Source organism: Aquarana catesbeiana, linkage group LG03 (assembly GCF_042186555.1).
Source record: "Aquarana catesbeiana isolate 2022-GZ linkage group LG03, ASM4218655v1, whole genome shotgun sequence".
In the NCBI taxonomy this organism is placed as follows: Eukaryota; Metazoa; Chordata; class Amphibia; order Anura; family Ranidae; genus Aquarana; species Aquarana catesbeiana.
In genome coordinates, this window is record NC_133326.1 from 456,504,089 (window position 1) to 456,526,615 (window position 22,527).

General features: G+C 34.1%; 1 protein-coding gene across 2 annotated transcripts in view; it reads right to left on the minus strand.

The window, feature by feature from the left end:
* Window positions 1-312: 312 nt before the first annotated feature.
* The window catches only part of GABRA1 (gamma-aminobutyric acid type A receptor subunit alpha1), a 415,182-nt gene continuing 392,967 nt past the window's right edge, over window positions 313-22,527 (minus strand). For both annotated transcript variants that reach the window (XM_073620840.1, XM_073620839.1), the window contains exon 10: window positions 313-21,487. In XM_073620840.1, coding sequence (XP_073476941.1) covers window positions 21,182-21,487 — 306 coding nt within the window. In that variant the 3' untranslated portion in view covers window positions 313-21,181. The remainder of the gene's footprint in view (window positions 21,488-22,527) is intronic.

Consider the following 22,527-nt stretch of genomic DNA (forward strand, 5'->3'; position numbering starts at 1 on the left):
TTGTATTTTCTGTCCTACTGTTTGTAGATTAATGTTTTAAGGAATATACTCTGTATTCCTTCATGTAATCCATGATTGTTACCCTTTTCATGTACAATTAGATAGATTGCTGTATATTAGTCTAGGCCTACTTTACTATTTACCAATACATTTTTGTTATTGTGTTAAAGCTTTCACTCATGGTCAGAGAACTCTCATTTATCCCAAATCATATCTGAGCGATATTAAATCTCAAATATAGTATACGGGTAACATAATTGGCGACCAACGAAGTCGAGGACAGGACTGAAAGTATTTAATATAATATTGAGATTTGTGTAATGCAGATTAAGGTTATTGGGGTGAATTTAAACTGAGTCAGTTTTTCCGGTAGTTTGAAAATATAGGTAATTTTTTTTTTTTTTTTTTAGTGGGTATCAGAATAACTCTAAGGAGGGAGGATACACTACGTATTTTTTTTTTAAATATCCCATAATTATAGTTGAAAAAGTACATTGAAAGTACTATTGTAACCGGTCAATGTAATGGGGAGGAAATAAATTAGTTTTTATTTATATTGTTTCTTCTGTGCACACCAAGCTTCATTGCTCTGACTAACCATTGTTTGAGTGTGCTGTATGGTGAGTACATATGTGTTTTATTGGAAAGACACTGAAAGAGTGTGGTCTTGGTTGTTTTGTTGAAAAGGTTCAACAGGTTTTTGTTTTTTATTTAAATGTTGTGTCCACTAAAGGCATAGTATTTGTGTGTAGGGCATTGAAACTGAGCTACAAGAGAGTTGTTTGTTTTTGCTGTGGGAATTTACAAGCAGTAATATTCTCATTGTTTTGTGTTAAAATACCAAACTGTGGAAGTCTGGTTACTGAAGCCAATATCTGAGAATAATTACTTTTAAAGTGTAAAATAAGGTGCATTTAGCATACTATATTATACCTTGAATTTTTTTTTTTGGTTAGGAAAAATGTTACCAATAATTTGATAAGCTCAATTTGTCATATAGTATTTTTGTTGTATGTTTTTTTTAAACTGAATTGGGTGTAACAGCTATTGGTGTAAACATGGTTGTGTTTACCTCTCTATTGTCAACCTAGAGCGTTACATTATTGTTCCTTGTGTGCTTATCTCAGTACTATTGTTTGTGGTGTGTATACTGTACATACTGTATCTCCATCTTTATTGTTCAGCACATCTCCTCTATCTTTTGTTTCTTGGGTGTAGACTCTGTTCTGTGAAGATACTAGTGTTATTTTAATGTTTGTGTCTCCACCCTTGTGCATATTCTAAGTGGTAGCCTACTGTGCCAGAAGTCTGTTCTGTGATAAATAGCTCTGAAATAATAAGAGCAATGGAGGAATCTAAAAGCCCATGGCACGAGGCACAAGAGTATGTAAATATAAAGCTCACAGAGACAAAATACAGCAAACGCGAGGGTAAGACTGCACTAATTTTTGCGGCTTGCTGGTTGGCTAACAATTACAGACAGTTATATGCAAAACATATCTCTCAAGGGGGATCTAGAAATAGCCATAGTTTGGAAGAAATTTCATATGTGTTTTTTTTTTGTTTGTTTTTTGTTGTTTAACTAAATACAGATGCATTTCTCTTTAACAATTTAAAGAGACAGGGGTATCACAAATCGAATGTTGAGGCAGCATTAAATCTGTACTTTAAAAAAAATGTTTTTGTTTCATTTGTTTTCTTATTTTTTAATGTTAACTATTTTTCTTGCTTTCTTATAGCACCTTTATTGTTTGGTGATTCTTGAGTTTGGTTTCACTATGGTGAAATAAAAAAAAAGGGGGGAATATGTTTTATATGAAGAACATTTAAAACAGTTAAAAATGTTGATATAGAATATTAAAGCTTTCCTACAGGAATTTGGGGATTGGGCCAAGTTCCAACAGTTCTTTTTTTTTCTCTTTTGACATTGGATAATTGTTTTGTATAAATTTATGTCATTGTAGCTATTACCAACTATGATAATAGTAACAGTATCACCAGGGTTTAGCAACAGTCATGTGACTATTTTCTTTGTATATATCACACACAATCCTCTCTACAGTCCTAATATGTGGCAGTCATCATATGTGGTCATTGGTCATTTTTTTTGTTGGCCAGTTTTCTTTTTTGTGCCATAGCTAAGTTCAAAGAACATTGCTTGGATATCATATAGATATACTGGGACTTGTGAGACTCATAGTGATTGGCAAATAGCAGGGAGTATAGTACAATTGTACTTAAGAGTAATTTAGTTTGATTGTTCCTGAAGCCACAAGTAACTGGTGACATCACACTTATCCATATTCTGAAATCAAGTTATTTTTGTCTGCTTAGTTGACTGCCTAATCTGCACTGAGACCTCCTAAAGTTATGACCTCTTCCATAGCCTGGACTCGTACAGTAGCTACACACGGTAGCCAAGGACGGAGCTATATGCACAAAAGTTTGGCACCAGCCAAGGTTAGCCCATCAGGGTTGGTATAACTGAACACAGTTTTATTAAAAGGAGTTAGAGGTGAGTTGCAATGGCAACAAGATTCCCCTGGACACTTGAAGGGTCATACATGCACACAGTGGTATTCAGCAGAGGGCGGGGCAGAGTTACTTGCAGGCATATGACAATGGAGGAAAAAATATGGGGGCTGGAAACCAGACAACCTGGTTGAAGGGCGTAACCATTCAAATTGTTAAACATGTCAATAGGAAAGGGTCTCATTATCATGTCGCAGTATATCTATAACAATTCTAATCAAAGGTCCTTAATACTCAGAATGACAAGATAGGCATTCATTTGAATGCATATGTCTTAAAAGTAGTTCAGAAAGCCAGGAAAGCTGGTCCAAAGGCCATTACTGTATGCTGTATCCAATTGGAATCACCATGGAGGGCTGTCCCAAAAGCAAGGGCAACATGACCAGATTGGCATTATGGACTTGCCTACTATTATTATTGGACTGTTGAGAACAAGGATCCTCATGTTTTTTTTTTCTTTGTCTTTTTTTTGTTTTCTGACTCTTATGATTTTTATTATGGACTTATTACATCCAGAACAAGTGATGACTACCAATACTGAGATCCAGAAATGTGGACTGTAGAGATGGAGAGTTTAACCGCTTCCCGACCGCCTCACGCAGATATACTGCAGCCCTGTAAGAGGCGGCTCTTGCGTGCGCGCGCTGGGAGCTCCGTGACCGCGATCGCGGGTCCCGTGGACCCGATGTCCGTGGGGATACCCGCAATTGCCTCACGATGAGGAAGAATGGGGAGGTGCTAATGTAAACAAGCATCTCCCCGTTCTGCCTAGTGACACTGTCACTGATCAGCTCTCCCTGTAATCGGGAGCGCTGATCAGTGACGTGTCACACACAGCCCCTCCCATCACAGTTAGAATCACTCCCTAGGACACACTTAACCCCTACAGCGCCACCTAGTGGTTAACCCCTCACTGCCAGTGACATTTTTACAGTAATCAATGCAAGTTTTTAGCATTGATCGCTGTATTAATGCCAATGGTCCCAAAATGTGTCAAAATTGGCCGAGGTGTCCGCCATAATGTCGCAGTGATCGCTGCCGATACTATTAAAAAAAAAAATTAGCAATAAAAATGCCATAAAACTATCCCCTATTTTGTAGACGCTATACATTTTGCGCAAACCAATCAATAAACTCTTATTGCGATTTTTTGTTACAAAAATATGTAGAAGAATATGTATCTGCCTAAACTGAGGAAAACAAATGTTTTTTGAAATATTTTTGGGGGATATTTATTATAGCAAAAAGTAAAAAAGAATGCGTTTCTTTCAAAATTGTCGCTATTTTTTTGTTTATAGCGCAAAAAATAAAAACTGCAGAGGTGATCAAATACCACCAAAAGAAAGCTCTATTTGTGAGAAAAAAAGGACGTCAATTTTATTTGGGAGCCACGTTACACAACCGCGCAATTGTCGGTTAAAACTGCGCAGTGCCGAATCGCAAAAAGTGCTCTGGTCAGGAAGGGAGTAAATTCTTCCGAGGCTGAAGTGGTTAAAAGTTTTTTTTTTCTCAAAGAGTTTTTTTTGTTTCAGAAGGCAAAGCCAAAAGTTCCAAATGTTAAAGGAGATTACACATAAACCATTATTTTAGGAGTGGACGAGTCTCATATTCTCAACTGGCTACAAGGGGCCATCTGTTGCCTTATGAGTTTATGTGAAATCTCCATTAATAGCTGAAAAATATTGTAATTATGAATATATTTATCTTGTATCTATGGAGGGCATGCAACATAGCTTCCCAGAAGTGTCTGTTATGCAGCGTACACACGGTCTGACTTTTCGACCGGATTTGTCCGACGGACCAAATCCGGCGGACAATCCGATCGTGTGTGGGCTTCACTGGACCTTCAGCGGACTTTTCCATTCACAAATCTGACGCACTTTAGTTTTGGAACATGATTCAAATCTTTACGTCGGAACTCCGCCGGACCCAGAAATCCGCTCATCTGTATGCTAGTCCAACGGACAAAAAACGGCGCTAGGGCAGCTATTGGCTACTGGCTATCTACTTCCTTATTATAGTCTGGTGTACGTCATCACGTACAAATCCGTTGGACTTTGGTGTGATTGTGTGTAGGCAGGTCCGTTTGTTAAAAAGTCCTTCAGAAGTCCGTCAAAAGTCCGCTGGAAAGTCTGTCGGACCAGTCCGGTCGAAAAGTCCGCCCGTGTACGCGGCCTTAGACAGACAATTCGGTGCCTAAGCTTGTGTATACAAACAATGGAACCCAAACCTCATTGTTCTACACATACTCACTTTATAGGAGCCCCTGTTTAGATATGCAATGAGGGTCAACCGTCATCAATACTTAACTTTGCTGAAGGTCATGTACCTACAAGTTAAGTCTCCCACTCAAAATAGTCAGTGCCAAAAATTTGCATTAAAGAGGGCTGACTTATGCAAAGTATAGGGATTGGAGATGTAGGCAATCCTACAGGAATAGGGAAGCCCACCAATTAGGGCCATGCCATGCCAACCAATGAGGCATCAGCCTGTAATGATATACACAGACTAGATGGGAGGGAAACACACACTCTATTGCAGAGCATTCACTTGAATGGAACCTCTATGGGAATGGTAAATATGGAAAATCTCCCTTGTGCTTGTATATAAATATGTTGGTCTTATGTATTTTCTGTCCTACTGTTTGTAAATTAATGTTTTAAGGAATATACTCTGTATTCCTTCATGTAATCCATGATTTTTATCATTTTCCTGTACAATTAGATAGATTACTGTGTATTGGTCTAGGCCTACTTTACTATATACCAATACATTTTTGTTATTGTGTTAAAGCTTTCGCTCATGGTCAAAGAACTCTCATTTTACCCAAATCATATCTGAGCTATGTTAAATCTCAAATATAGTATACGGGTAACACTATGCACATATGTTTAAAGATCCCGAAAGCCTACAAACACAGGAGGAGTTTTATTAAAACTAGAGCACTCATAAATGGGTGCAGCTGTGCATGGTAGCCAATCGGTTTCTAACTTCAGCTCATTCAATGACATATTGGCAATAAAACCTGATAGCTGGTTTCTATATAGTGCTGCATGTGATTTTGTACGCTCCAGTTAAATCCCCCCACAGTTTTTGAAAGAAATACACGTGCATGCAGTCCAGGAACACCTTCATCAATGAGGTGTCAGGCTTCCTTTAAATAAGTTTTACAATGATTTACATATTTGACTAAGTGCCCACTCCACCCTGAATGCTCATTATCTTGTCTGATATCAGAAGCTAAGCAGGGTTGGCCCTGGTTAGTACTTGAATGGGAGATGTAGCCCACGTTCACATCGGACCAATTTGGCATGCGATTTGACATGTCAAATCGCATGCCAAATCGGCAGCTATTGCCAACAATGGCACTGTCCGAATCGGTGCAACACCAACTTTGTAGTGCCGCACCTATTCCCAAAAGTAGTTCCTGTACTACTTTTGGCGACTTTTGGGGGCGATTTGAATAGACATCTGTTCATGAACCTGCACAGATGTCTGTCAAATCACCCCCGAAGTCGGACTGCATTGTCGGTTTTAAATAGTGTGAGTTTGGCTGAACTTGCACGATTTTAAACCCGCATCAGTGTGAACCTAGGCTAAGTGCAACACACATGGGTTGATTCACTAAAACTGAAGAGTGCAAAATCTGGTGCAGCTCTGCATAAAAACCGGCTCCAGGCTTTTTTGTCAAAGCTTAATTAAATAAGCTAAAATTTGAAGCTGAGTGGCCACCATGCACAGCTGCACCAGATTTCACACTCTCCAATCTTAGTAAATCAAGAAGGTCATTACAACTTTGAGGTAAATCCACTAGCTTTGAATAAGGTTTAGGACCATGTTATATAAAAAGTATTGAATGTTTTGCAAAAATGTTTTATAGAATGCAAAGGGCTATTATGAATTATGTCTGCTTTTTGAAATGTTATAGTATGCACCTTTGTACATACTTTCTCTTCATTGCAAAAATAATTGTTAAATAAAACGCACAATGTGCCTTAAAAACACATGTGAAAGATGGCAATAAACATGACAAGTTGGTTATGCAATAAACATAATTAACTTTGCAAAATGCATTTTTTTTACTTCTGTTAAACAAATTATGTTGGCAAACTATAGGCTTCCAAAGGATACCTATGTGATTATCACAGACCAAAAGTTGTTGTTTTATTAACTTGCCAAACCTTTCCCCAGTATAGGAAGAATTTTATAATCAATGATGATATCTCATGAGAATGTAATCTACAATGGTAAGACAATTAACCTTTGGGAGGGTAGAGTTATTAATAAAATTAATTCATCTGTTCATTATATGACCACTAACTTTGCTTTATGAATGGCCTGGCTCCACTGTGCCGAATAAGGGTCAGCCAAATGTAGATATATTTTCTATAGAGACCTGCAGGGGGTTCATTTAAACACTTCAGATGTAAGGGTTGTTTTTGTTTGTAATGATTTTATAACATATTAATATGTACATGTACATGTAAATAATATCGTAAGAGCCTTTAAAATATTTGACATTTTAAATTTACCTGAATTTGGTCTATGTAAATAATTCCTCTTAAGAAATAAAGAACAGACAGAAAAGAACTTGAGTGCACCACAACTGCATGAATATATTGATTCTAAGAGCAGAGTAACCAATGGATACAGAGAGAAAAATACAAGTAAAATGATCAAGAGATGTTGGGGTCTAAAACCACAACTGCCAGCATTCACTGTACTGTTGCACTGAAACTCAAAAAAAGGTTTTAACAATGCCACCTTCTTTTAACAGTTTGCATTCTTGTAAAAGCTTGTATCTTTATTTCATATTGGAAGTAGGTATGAGCTCAGGCATGTTCAGACACTGGTCTGAACCCCTCAAGGGCTACACTGCCAGGAAGCTGTCAATTCCAACAGCCAGTCATTTGGTAGAGACATTCCCTGCCCCACAGCCATGCTTATGCAAGGGGTGTGTTTCAGTGACTCTCGGCTTTGATAGCTTCCTTGTGGGAGGATCATCGCTGATAGGAAGCTTGTAAGTGCAAGCTTGTAACTTCCTGGTTCTTTTATATTTAAACTTAGAATGAATCTGCACATGTGTTCTTTTTCTCAAAACTCTAGATATATTTTTACTCTTTAATCATCTTTGCTCAAGGATAAACAAAGCGGAAATCTTGCAAAACACATATGAAGCCATGTTACTCATGTCAAGATGGTAAATTAAATGCATAGTACTGATAAAACAGAACTATGTAAGCAGGTCTGAATTATTTTAGTAAAAAACATTGCATCCTTTTAGTAAAAAATATTGTATCCCATGACATCCCCTATTTACATGACAGTACAAGAACACATTGCAAATAAAAGAGAAAAATATTGACAAGACTTAATCACAGGTAAAACATACATGGTGTGAACATCCTGAAAACATGGGCATAGAGGATTATTTGCTGGCAAAATCTACAGATGAAAACAAGAAGTTGATCAGTAGATCACAAATCAGTTTTTAATATTTTGTTAGAATGTCCAAAGACATTGAATGCAAACTTGTAAAACCAGTAATTTTCATTGGCTTGAGCAAAAATTAGCAAGTAGGGATTTTTGAGTCCTGTTCAAGGAATTTTTTCATATTTTTAGACTACACCCAGTGCCAGATTTATAATGTCTGCCCCCTAGGTCAACTGTCATGTGTTGCTTACTTTTTCTTCAACTGGCTGGTTATCCAAAAAAATACCAGACAGAAAGTTAACAACTAGAACAGTAAAGTAAACATCCAATTTTGAGTGAATGAACTGTGCATTTTTATTGACATGGCATAATATTCTTAAACTGTGCAGAGACAGCAGTAATGAGGACTGCACTGATAGGCAGAGCATCGGCCTGGAATTATTTATTATATAAAGAAATTAGTTGCAGACAACCTGTGATGTGTGGGTGACTTTGTGCTGAAACTAGTAGTCCTGCCACCCTAGGCTGCAAACTGTTTTGGTTATGCAGAAATCTAGTCCTAAATACAACCTAGGTAACAATCTAGGTTGCATTTGTTTGTTTGCATGTATTACTCAAGACCAAGGATGAGCTTGAGTTTGGTCTAGATTTGGTCTGAACCTGTACATTAGTTGTATTACTGGGCCATTGAGCTGCTGGCTGGATTCTCTGCAGCTGAATGTATACAAGAAGGTGATACTCATGAACTCATTATTATTATTATTATTACTATACAGGATTTATATAGCGCCGACAATTTACGCAGCGCTTTACAACATTAGGGCATCATTGACCTAATATGGTTATATGGCCATATTAAGACAACAATATTGGCTATGAGGTCATAATAGGTCAATGTTGTCTTGAGCATCCCTGCCCCTGTGTTATGTGCAGCTGTGAGGAATATCCTACTAGAGCTCATTATACCAGCAAGGATGCAATAACATGGCAGCTTTTCAAGAGTTCAGGCAAACTTGGTTTGGCCCAACTTTGAATCTAAACCTAGCTCATCCCTACTCAAGACAGGGACAATGCCAGTAAAACTATAATGCCTGAAAAGTCTAGCAACAGTTGGGCAGTAATACATGGTTTCATCACTGCTAAAGGAAAAGGTGATTTGATGGGATACTTTTAGTCAACAGCTTATTGTTCATTAGTATTATAAAGAGATATGCATGGTGCTGTACATATCAATATATCATACACATTAAATAAAGGGCATGCACATGTTCATGCAAGTGGAAGATGTGTCAGGTTATATCCTTATATCAAATTGATCTAGCATCTATTGGTATTTTTAGAGTAAAATCAAATTAAATATCTGATTGATACTTTATAGAGTTTACTACACATATTTTCACTTTGTCAGAAATTAACCCTCACAGCACAGTAAAGAAAATACAAAGCAACAGAACATCTCCAGCTATGTTACAAGAATTAGACCAAAGTAAACAAAAGTGTGACCAGATGTAAATATGAAGGAGGCATATTTATATATATATGTGTATATACTGTGTATATATATATATATATATATATATATATATATATATATATATATGTATATCACAATTATTAATTTAGACAATTTTATTGATCTGTGATGCATATGATAACTGTAAAAAATGTAAATACTAAATCTTTTAAATAGTTGGTATTTTATAGATTCAAGTAACTTTGCCAGTTTTATTTCTGTATTTACTTAGAACAGCTTATCTGGGACAAGAGGCAGCCAAACTGTCTTAAACATCTCAAAGGGAATGTCCAACCTACCCCAAAGACATCCAATATTGAAAGCCCTTACATATTGTTCCTACAAATATATTGCTACTGTAAAAACATTACTTAATAAAATCTGTAGTTTACTGTACATTCGTTTGTTAATGAGAGTATGCTTTTAATGCTAGATGTTTTACATTACTAGAAATTTAAATATTATGGTGAATAAAAGTGATTCTGATGTTCTGTCTTAAGACAAACTGGGTTTGCCATTAATTGAGCAGGAACAAATTAACAACACAGACCAATCTGCAGTGCACACATACCAAATACAATGTTGCAAGGGTAATAAATAAATGATTTACATACTCAAGTAAAATATGTTCAAGGATTTGTTAGATATGGTGAAGAAAACAAACTGCCTTGAGTTTCTAAGGGCTTTGTCATGCTGTAATTGGGGATGTAATACCAAGCCACCAATGGCTACACCATTTTCTAGGTCACATTGAAATACATATTTTCTAACATGTGATTACTATAGATGACTGAACAGTGTTTTGGTATCTCCATTGACAATGTTTTCAAAGTCTGAATGATATGATGGAAACAAAATGACAGCCCATACTATAAATTAACTATAGGCACTTTGTTTACCAAAGATAAAACCTGCTAGCACAAACATTATTAGAGTTCAATTACAATACATTAATGTAGGTTAAAAGAGAGTGGGTTTTAATCTGAATATAAAAACACATTTTCTTTCATTCTTTAATGCAAGTGTTATACCATCATCTGTAAATATTTAAGATGTCATAGCACATAATTTCTGTATTACAAATTACTGCTATTGTTGTCAAATTGCATGTGATTGAATACATAAACAATGTCCAGTTCAAAAGTGATGTTCAACTGGCATTTTTTAATCCAGATTATATAATTGTGTAACATATGATGTATAGATCTGTTTAAAAAAATGACTTTTCACAACATAAGTAGACATAAAAGAATATTCATATGTAGCAATAGAATATTGAATAATATAAATATTTTACATATATTTTTAAACATTATATAGATTTATATTTTCAGCAGAGACTTAGGGGCATATTTATAAAAAAAACTGTGTATAATCTCCTTGCAAAACTGAATATACATGTTCTGTGTCAATGTTGGCAAAATTTTACTAGGCTGTTTTCTCTCCAAGTTGGATGTTCTTTATTTATAAGAATGGTGTGAACTAGAAAAATACCATATTAGGGCTGCTAGATGGAGTTGATGTCTATAATAAATAAATTAATTGATCATCAGTGCAATGTAGTGGCCATGTTGCAGTATTTCCTGACTAACATTCATCTTATAAATGAAGAACAGCTGACCCAGAGAGAATATAGCCTGGTAACATTCAATTTCACTGGCATTCACACAGAACAAATGTACCTGTAGATTTGCAGGACAAGTAGCTTTGTGATTTTTTTTTTTTTTTTTTATAAATACGCCCCATAGCTTTTCCAATTTTAATTTATTTTTTGTTCTCCTCAGGTAAAGAATTGCAATCAGGTTTCACAACAGTTTGTCTATTTTAACCAATGTCGTTTGATGCCAACATTCAATCTGGTTTGACTGTTTTCAGTGCAGACGCTCAGCAGAAATATTTACTGCTCTACGAAAAACCCACCAAAATAAAATGTTATAACAAATAAAAGAATGCCTGACACCTGACAGTTGGGTAGCTATTGTAAAAATATTTTTAATTCTACTCAGTCATACTCAAACACTCATATACATTTCCTTTCCAAACTGTAAAGTCAAAATGTAGATATCACTACTAACTTTGCAGCTTCCTACATCTACATCTTGCTTTCTATCAGGGCCCTAAAAAATTGTTAGCTTTGTAGTCTTGTGCAATCCAATGGTTGTGGGAATTTTTAGATGTTTTGTCTTTAATTTAAATTCTAAATGCAGCTGACAAAGCAGATACCAGGCAGGGAAATAAATGACTCCACTAACTATTAGGCGCTGAAAAAGAACAGTTTTAACTGCTTGCCGACCAGCTGAAGTCATTATACCTTGGGAGGTTGGCACAGCTGTGCAAATCGCCGTAGGTGTACAGTGGCCGCTTTAAGAGCTATAGGGGCACGCGCCCGCCTCATGACGTCGGATCCGATGCATAAGGGCGGCAGCCACGATGTCCGCCAGCAACTCGCAATTGCTCCTCAGAGAGCCAGAACGGGGATTTGTCAATGTAAACAGACAGATCCCCATTCTGTCAGGGAAGTAGAGAGAAATCTGCTGTTCTAGTAATCAGGAACAGCATTCTCTCTCTTTTCCCAGTCAGTCCACTCCCCCCATAGTTAGAAACACCTCCCTAGGGAACACTTAACCCCTTGATCGCCCCCTAGTGTTAACCCCTTCCCTGCCAGTGACATTTATACAGTAATCAGTGGCTATTTTTAGCTCTGATTGCTGTATAAATGCAATGGGCCCAAAAAAGTGTCAAAAGTGTCTGATCTGTCTGCCGCAGTCCTGCTAAAAATCACCATTACTAGTTGAAAAAAAAAAAATAATAAAAATGCTATAAATATATTCCCTATTTTGTAGACTCTATAAATTTTGCGCAAACAAAGCAACACACACTTATTGCAATTTTTTTACCAAAAATATGTAGAAGAATACATATTGGCCTAAACTGATGAAGAAATTTGTTTTTTGTTTTTTTAAATTTTGAGATATTTATTATAGCAAAAAGTAAAAAATATTGGGTTTTCTTCAAAATTGTCGTTCTTTTTTTGAATATAGCGCAAAAAATAAAAACCACAGAGGTGATCAAATACCACCAATAGAAAGCTCTATTTGTGGGAAAAAAGGACATACATTTTGTTTATGTACATTTTCACATGGCCGTGCAATTGCCAGTTAAAGCGACGCAGTGCCGTATCACAAAAAAATGGCCTGGTCATTAAGGGGGTAAATCCTTCTGGGGCTGAAGTGGTTAAACAGACTGAAAGTATATCCAGACCCAAAAACGGAAATGTAATATGTTGCAGCTTACCAGTCCCTGGATGTGATGGCTGCATTCATTTTCTTTTTATTTTTCAGGCCTTTTTCCCTTTACTTTCACTTTTTGATTCTACAAAGGACACACTTCTTCTCCCTTAGGGGTTGACTTACTAAATCAGTATAGGCTGGCTAACTTTGCAAAGTGTATTTTCACATTGCAAGTGAATTTTCACAACCTCTACTAAATGTGGTAAAAGTCACTATGCAAAGAATACCCAAGCATGTGCAAGAAGAATAAAAAACAGGATTTTTGCATGCATATTATTGGATAATTAGTCAGCTCTGTTCCACCACATCCACTAAGTTTTATAGACAGAATGTACTTCTTTAGTAAATAAACTCCATAGTGTTTACGCTCATTTTACTTTTTACTTATGGAGAGAGCCATGGTTGTTACACAGGCTGGACTTCAAACGTGTCTGTCTTTGTTCACTTCAGTTACACGGTTGATTCATAGGATTAGTCATTTTTACAAGAGAGACATTTGTGCTTTATATTCAGCTCATAGAAAATAACAGGGATGCTGAAATTCTGGCAAGAATAAAAGGTATTTTCTGTGCTTGCTCTTAGCCTGAAAAATAAAAACCAATGCAGTCACCATATCCAAGCACCAGTAGACTGCCATAGATTACATTTTGTTTTTCTGTGTAAGCGTGCTTTAAATGTTAGTAGAAGCTCAGTGCTCTATCTGCTGATTTTAAATTGTAAATATGAACTACTCTTATGTAATGTTTAATATTTATATATCTTTATATAACAAACAAAATAAAAAGAATAAATGTTTTACATTTGATTTTTTTTAGCCCTGAACATAATAAAAAATATAAAAATACCAAAAATATACATTCCCTGTAAGATACATCTTATTATTTGATAGCGTATGCATAACTGAACTAAATCAACTTTATATAGTAATTAGAATCATTCATGAGTTATTTTACTGTATGTAAATGCACACACAATTCTAATTATCATTTCAACCCTGGTATGTGGATCCAGAACTGTTATGCCCTTCAGGCAATTTTCCTCCCTGACATTAAAACAGGTGTCAGAAACATATGCAGCAAAAGGAAGATATTGACAGAGTGGTTTCACAAACCAACTAGGCTAGTTTTCCCAACAGGCCTGCAATGGTTAGTATATTTTTGTCCACAGGCTATTCTATTACAAAAAAAACCATAATAGTTTTGGGGTGTTATTTCTGACTAAAGAATCCACTACATGATACTTAAAAGATTTATTTTCATAGGGTCATATTATATTGCCAATGCAGTTGACACCACCACCTACCTAACAATGTGATAAAAGAGTTATGTTTAACACATCCATTAGAATTAAATTATTAATCTGAGTCTGTACCTGTCTGAGTCTGTAGTTATCAGACACAGCTGATAACTCCAGGCATTTAATCAGTAATTAAATTTGTCTATAATAATATGATTTTAGAATGATCATAATTTAGAGAATAAATAAATAAATAAATAAATAAATAAATAAATAAATACATACATACATACATACATACATACATACATACATTTTATTATCACATATCTGGGGAAGTGAACCCTTTTTAACTCGTAGGAACTGTATTCATTCTTTTAAGGCTATAAACATATCCAAGCTATTTTTTCAATACTGTATTTATTAACTATTGTCCAAGACAACTGCATTATTTTAAACTTACATGTTTCAAAGAGTTATATATATATATATATATAATATTTTTTTTATTATTACATCTATAGATATATATCTATAGATATATATATAGATAGCTATATATATATATATATATATATATATATATATATATATATATATGTATTCGCTACCAGGCAGCAAAGAAATCAAACCAACACAAATAAGCCTTTAACTATTTTGTTTTTAATTTTAAGGTGTTAGTAAACAAAACATTATCACTGGCCTATACTGCATGGCAACTTTATAGTGAGAACCTTATCTTACAGTTTACTTTTATCACTGTAGACATTTTAGAGACATTCTGTGCAGTATTATAATGTTTAAAATTTGTGTGATTTTTTTTTTAATTCACAAAAAAAAAAATGTAGATAAAATGTGAAATAATCCAGATAATCCTTCTTACTATATATCTCTTTTTTCTCAGCAGAACGGTATTTCACTACTTATGCATGTATGTATGTCTTTATTTACTATATCTAGCTTATATAGGTTACATATTTTTAATGTCATGTAAAGCCAAAACTGGTAAAGGTATTAATTTAGTTATAAATATAGCTTCAATTATTACAGGAAGTAACTTACTTATTAGCACTAATTAAACTCAAAACGATCACATTCTTCATTGAAATGACTGGAAGTGCAATACACTAAATATTAAGAGCAAAGCAAAATTCACTGATACATTCACTGTTCAGCTTAAAAAAAACTGTTTTGCACAAAATCCAAATGTCTGTATTTAATATTTGTACTAAATGAGATTAAACAAGGACTAATATGATAAAACACTTACGGATGACATGATAAAGAAATACACTGCAAATGTATGACTAAACCTGTGCTCGCTTTAAAGATCAAATCATTTGCAAGTTTTTTTTTATTTCCTTGCATATGAGTGGATGGTTAAACTAAGCACAGATTATTAGGCCAAGGGTAAACATGAAAAATTCCTTTTGTAAATAATCTTTTTAATTTAGACTTATTACACCCATAACACAAATGTATGAGCTAGAGCAATAAGATAGTTTAACTTATAAAGTTTAGACTGTTTATTGTCAGAGCTGAACCTGAATTTAGGAAAAATTGCCTTTGCTGTACAAACTTTAAGAATTGTGCTTGAATTCAGCATGGGATGTTTAGTGTAACTTTACTGTTTGGCAATCAAATTACTAACAAAAATACACCTGTTGTACCAAATTGTAATGCATAAATATGAATGCATAATAAGTGCAACGGTACTTTTTATAATCATCTTAGAACTATACTGATTGATTCATCTCTGGCAACTATGTTCACATATGTTGTTAATCATTGATTAAAAAAGATAATAATAATGTATTGTACTCTATTTCATCCCTATCTATAACACCAAATAAGCAATTAATATAGATGACAGTACATCATTATTACACTTACAATACAATATCTTGCTGCATACAGATATAAACTGTCCATTTGATAATCTATATTAACATCTGTATTAACATATATTACATTCAGTTTCTTAAATTAAATACATGTTAGCTAATTAACTATACAAGAAATGAACAGACATCTATCTGCAATTTAGTTTAGTGTTTTGTTTTTTGGATAAATTTATTTTGGTTAATCAAATAAATACCTATTATAAGCATATTTTAAACTTAAATTATTTATCATTTTTGTTTATTCATTCATTCATTGGTAAAATCTTAAATATTATACATGAAGTATAAGCATGTGGTTGTATTTTTGTGGTCCTCAATATACCACAGTTTAAAATCAGTGATGTGTTGTAAATGCAAACATGTTGTATGGTTCTATGAAAAAGAGGGAAGAAAATGATGATGATGATGATGATGATGATATTAATACTACTACTACTATTAATAATAATAATAATAATAATTATTATTATTATTATTATTATTATGTTCAAGAAAAAGAAGAAGAGCAAGGAGAATTCAATACGTTAAAAAATGGTTAATGTAAATTTGGATTATACAACTCGGCCTACTGTTTTTTTGTACTTCAGTTCAAAGTTCAACACTAAAATGTTTTTATATATATATATATCTATTTATAGATATATATCTATATATAATCTATATATAGATATATATATATAGATATAGATATAGATAGATATATATAGATAGAAATATAGATAGATAGATAGATAGATAGATAGATAGATAGATAGATAGATAGATAGATAGATAGATAGATAGATAGATAGATCTATATATATATATATAGATATATATAGATATATACATTTTTAAAATGTTTTCTTCCACTACCTAAAACAAATAAAATCCCTTGCATGTGAATGGATAAAGTACATAGGGTCACTGAACCCTTACAAAATATAACTACTTAAAGTCATTGCTAGCAATAAGGCCATTTAAAAAAAGCTCAAGAACCCAAACTTCATTAATTATATTCTGAAGAAAAATATATTCATGTAAAGTTTAAGTTTTGATTCCTAAAAGTTAAGTTTTATTAAAAATACATTGATATACTAATGGCAGATAGGCTGTTCACTTTGCAAAGGAATTTTTACATTGCAAGAGAATGTCCCTTAGCTTAGAGAATGTGGTGAAAATTCACTTTTCAAAGCATACTCAGTCATGTGCAAGGAAAATAAAAATATTTGGATGATGGAAGTCAAAAGAGCTTCACCTCATTTACTAAGCAGAGCATTCTTTTATAAAGTGACAATTTCCATGAAATGTGAACTTACTTTTTATGTTTATTGAATCAACGCCATTGTGTTATAAACAGTCAAATTTTGTCTACATCTCAGACAATATATTATGTGCATGTACATGCTTAAGAAGAATTTAGGTTTCTTCTAGCAATGAATGTGTAATGTACAGCATGAACAAATACAAAGTGCTGTTATGTAAGTAGGCTTACCACCATTTTTAAATGAAAAAAAAAAAATAAATAAAATTTGTTTTAAAGCACATATTCATATTTATTGCATCTTTAACCTCCCTGGCGGTAATCCTGAGTGTGGCTTGTGGTGAATTTTCATTACCAAAAGTGGTAACCCAGAGCCACGCTTGGGATTGCATTGCAGTATCCTGGGAAAGTTACTTACCTTGTCCCCAGGATCCTGCGATGTCCTCCTGCTGTGTCCTCTGCCCAATGTACTGTGTGCCGGGCTCCATTCCCTGCAAGCGTCGCGACGCATGGGGACGGACCCCGGCGTCAAGTTCAAAAAGTGCAAAAAACAAGACACATACAGTACACTGTAATCTGTAAGGATATACTGTATCAAATCATTTCACATTCCTTTTGTCCTAATTCTTTGTCCAGTGCCCTGCATGCAGTTTTATATTATATATACTGTTTTTCTCTGCCTGGAAACTGGAGAATGTTCATGGCAACCAAAAAGCGTCCCTTTACATCAAAAGCGGCTTTAGACCAGCTAGAAAACAGTGATAGTAAATTAGAATCACTTGCAGAATTGAGTAATAGTGATTCGTGGTGAAATTCGTCATCAAACACTGAAAGTGATGACAGCGACAATTCTGCAACTGAGCAAATTTCAGTGTTTTTGTTTTGATTACATTATTGAATACATATTATTATTATTATTATTATATTATTATTTGTTAAAATTATTTATAGTTATTTATTATATTATAATTTATGATTTTGTGTTTCAAACTTTATCATACCTGGGATGTCTACTAGACTCTTGTTTGCACAGATTTAAGCGAGTTATTCCTAAGAATTACAGGCCTACAATATAAAACGCTAAATTTCCATGCGAAACAATGTAACGCTTTGAGCATCAAAAATCTGACATAATCATATCGCTAGGGAGGTTAATGTGTTTCAAATAATGTGCATTGTGTCTAACTTGTAACCTTCTATGTGCAATTATTCACCTGTCAGACCTTTTGCAAACAAAGAACATTGACATTTTAAATGCTAAAGTTATTATACTAACAAAAAGGTAACTAAATGATAAAAGTTTTATATTATAAGCTCCACTATGACTTAAATGCACATTCTTCAATACATTTTTTGCTAATAAAAATTAGTGTAGTTTAATTAATTTAATAATGACTGTTTATTTGATTGATGAAAATATCCAGTAAACCTTAAATGTACATCAGTGTTAGGCATGATGTAAATACCTAAATACTTAATCTTTCAACCTTCCTAATTAGCAATTTCATCACAGTAAAGGGACTGAATAAACAAATAGTGCCACACAATCAGCTTAAAATTGCTCACCTACCATTTATACTTTTTTATTTGCACATTTTTTTTTTTTAAAAAGGACCAGCATGCTGAAAATTTTTTGTGACAACATGCACAAAATACTCCACAATCTCATTAATTCTAATACATAAAAATGATCCAATATGTAAAAAGGCTTTAAACAGTCCAACACTACAAGTGTCTGTGCAAAAACAATTGCAGAAAATTCACTATTTGTGCCTTCATGTGGTCCACCACCTGTCTCCACGTATGCTCACCTCAAAAAATGGACCAATATGTAAAAATAGGTCAATATACACTTTCCCCTTTAAGGAGTTTATGATTTCACCAGGCATTGGGACCAATCACCTTGCCAGTTCAGGATCTTAACCAGACTTCCACTTCCTTCCAGAAGAAAGCTGCAGCAAATAAATAAAAAAATAAAACTCTTTCTCTATTAGAGGTGCTCTCTTTGCAGTTCCAGCTATTATGCTGAAGATGAATTCCGATTTCAGGAAGCAGACTAAGGCAGTGATCACTGTACCACTCCCCTGTTCTGGGCGAATTGTCTGACTAAAAAAAAAAAATGTGCACAAATAATTTAGTATAAATGGGAGGTGTACAATTATATTGTGATTGTGCAGCACTATTTGTTTGTATATAGCTGTTTGGGTGTTGAAACACATGACAGTGCAAGCAGCAGCCAAGACATAATAATATATAATATATAATATAATTATATATATATATATATATATATATATATATGGCTGGGAGTGATTTTTGTTTGATTGCAGTTTGTGGCTTCAATTATAGAATTAGAATATTGTTGGTAGCAGTACTGGAGAGAAAGTGGGGCAAAAAAATATAACTTGAGACTGTATATAGGTAACATAGGTAACACTTTTTTACATTACAAATTGTATTCTGCTTGTTTCTTCTCACTGGTAGATGAATATATTCTTAAATGTTGTTTCAGTGGGCAGTATATATGAATTAATGTACTCTATAAAGTTAAAAAATAGTTGTTCATGAGGTACTAAGGTAAAACATTCACTGTGATTGTGTTTTTTTTTTCCATAAATAATCTATATAATAGAGAATTAATTTTATAACTAGTCTCTCTGCCATTTTGAATATTGCATATAAAAAACACAGTCTAAGTTCTACTTAGCTGTATAATTTCATTAATATTCAATACAGAGATAGAATAAATAAGCCTCTTCTTTTTCACATGGTCAAAGAAGAAAAAAAACACAAGACTTACTTCCCATTTGTATTGCTGCAATGCTCAGCAAAGACAAATAATTAAGGATCATGCAGCTTTAGTAATTATTTAGGGTTTGCCAAACCTGCAACAAATAGGAGGTTGGAAAAGAAAACTAAGTAAAAAGAACCCCCCCCCCACTCCCTTAATCTGAAGAACTGGTAAAGAGGAATCAAATTGTCTGGTCTGGATAAGTTATAAATAATGCTATACAGGTGATTTACTAAATTTGTTTTTTTATTCATTTAGTAAATCACTAAACATTTGTGTTTGCTTCAAAAGTCCAAACATATGCAAAGAATGAAAAAAAAATAGGAAATTCTTAAGTACATGGCTGCATGTTTGAAGCAAGAACAAACTATCTGGGCTACATTGAGGCATGTATTATTACACAAATACTAGCAGTGTGATTTGTGGAATTTGGGGCAGTTTCAATAAATTCCAATATACTTGTTTAACGTATTATTATTAATTGCATTTCCAAAAGAAACAGGTGGTAAATGGATTGTTTTGCAAAGGGAATGCTTCTGTTGAATATATATTTCTTCTTATTTAAGAGTCATGTGTGATTATGGGTTTTGAACCATTAGAAAACATTAAGCACTAGTAAACACTTATGACACTACTTGATGACCGTGTCTCGACACTTCAACCACTTTCAGACCTCTAAATCCATAGTTGGCCTTATGCCATTTTACCTGATAAATGACTGAATATAAGAACTAAAGAAGTTCAACAGTAACCAAGATGCGGAAAATCAACAACTTTTTTTTTACTAGTGTACAAGAAACATTTGCATTGAATTTAAACTTTAAGTACTACTCTTACAGTAGTGTTTACTACATGGAGTTCCTGTATTTACAGTATATTACTGTCATATTTTAAATATATAACATATATCCCTGCAAACTATAAATTGTAGATATGGTGAACAGGGCACATCTCTATCTGCTAGGTATTTCAACGACATGCTACTAATTAAACTCTTGTCTAGTTTCACATGTCCAGTTCGGGATTCACAGATACCTCTTGTTTTGGACAAACAACATATTTGTACCGTGGCATCAAGCAGTGGCCTCTTCTATTTTTTTTCTTTTTTAAAACTATGTTTCATACGCAAACCTTCAAATTCCTTAAGACAGAGGTAATATGGCAAATAGGAATTTTCCGATTTAAATACTGGAAGCAATTCCCAGTGCAAAAGACAGAACATGGATATGAGTTGATGGGTTATTGAGGTGGTGTTGATGGTTTGATTGCTGGTTCCCGATTTAAATATGTTGCCCAGTAGACTAAGTTAAAGGTCCCAAATAGGAGAGGAAAAGCTATTCTTGATAGCCGGTCAATTTTGCTCACACTGTTGAATGTTTTCTTGGGTTCTGCAGGTTTTGGTTTTGGTTCAATTTCTTTTGGTTCTATGGTTGCACTTTTAGCAATGGTAGCCAAACCAGGGTCTCGGGCTATGGGTGGGTAGTTGGCTGTTGCTGAAGCATATGTGTTGTTCTTCTTTATGAGAGGATCCTTTACCTTTTTTGGCTAGATAAAACAAAAACGTGTTAGAAAAACAAAACAACAACAGAGAGGATTTGCATCCAAATTAAAGTGATTTTCCACTTTGAACTAAAAATGAAACAAGAGGATCCCTGTTGCCAATCCTTTCAGATAATGAAGTGAAGGGAAGCAGAATTGAAACTTTATCCATATAAATAAAGAAATAAAAAAGAAGAAGCAAGATATTAAAAATAGACAAACCATACCGACACATTTTAACTTCAGTGTTCCTGTAAGTAATTATGTGTTTATCACAGCCTTGGTCAGAAGCAAAAGAGTACATAGGAGGAACACCTTACCTTACATAGGGACATTTAGATTAATTCCACAATTTCTTTTTGTTTGTAAAATTCCCCTAAAGAAGAATTCCAGCTTTTCCTCTCCAAAAACAACAAATGAATTGTGCATGTAAATGAATCACAACCCCAGTGTCAGTTTATGTGTATCTTACCTAATTTAGCTGTATAAAGCACTTCTCTGTGTTGTCATTCTCACTCCTGGGTGAATTTCAAAGTTCTCTGACTTTCTGTTTCATTCCTTTACCAGTCCTGATATTACATGTCCCATCATCCTTTAAGCTTCTGTAGTTTCAGGGCAGGCTATGGGAGTCACTTGTACCAGTTCTGGGAGTTGATGTGGGTGGGTCCTAGGGTTACTGTTGGTGTTTCTGGGCCTTCATGTGGGTGGTGAAAGGGGAGAAATGGAATTGTATTATCCCCACCCACACTCTATTTCTCTCTGCAGTGAACAGAGTGTTGTACAGCCGAAAGTGTAACCTTACAAACCATCTCTTGGACAAGAAATGTGCTATTCTATAAATTAACTATTAACTATTAACTATAAAAGGCACACAAATATAAGACTGATCACATGATTAGGTTTTTTTCTGCTCTGATCTCATTCTTTTTAGCAACAAATTGTCTTTGTTGAAGGCATGATTTGTAATGTGTATATAGTGTTTGCACACACAACACACACACAAAACTCAATTTAGTCACACACAAACCTTTGGTTGTTGTAAAGTG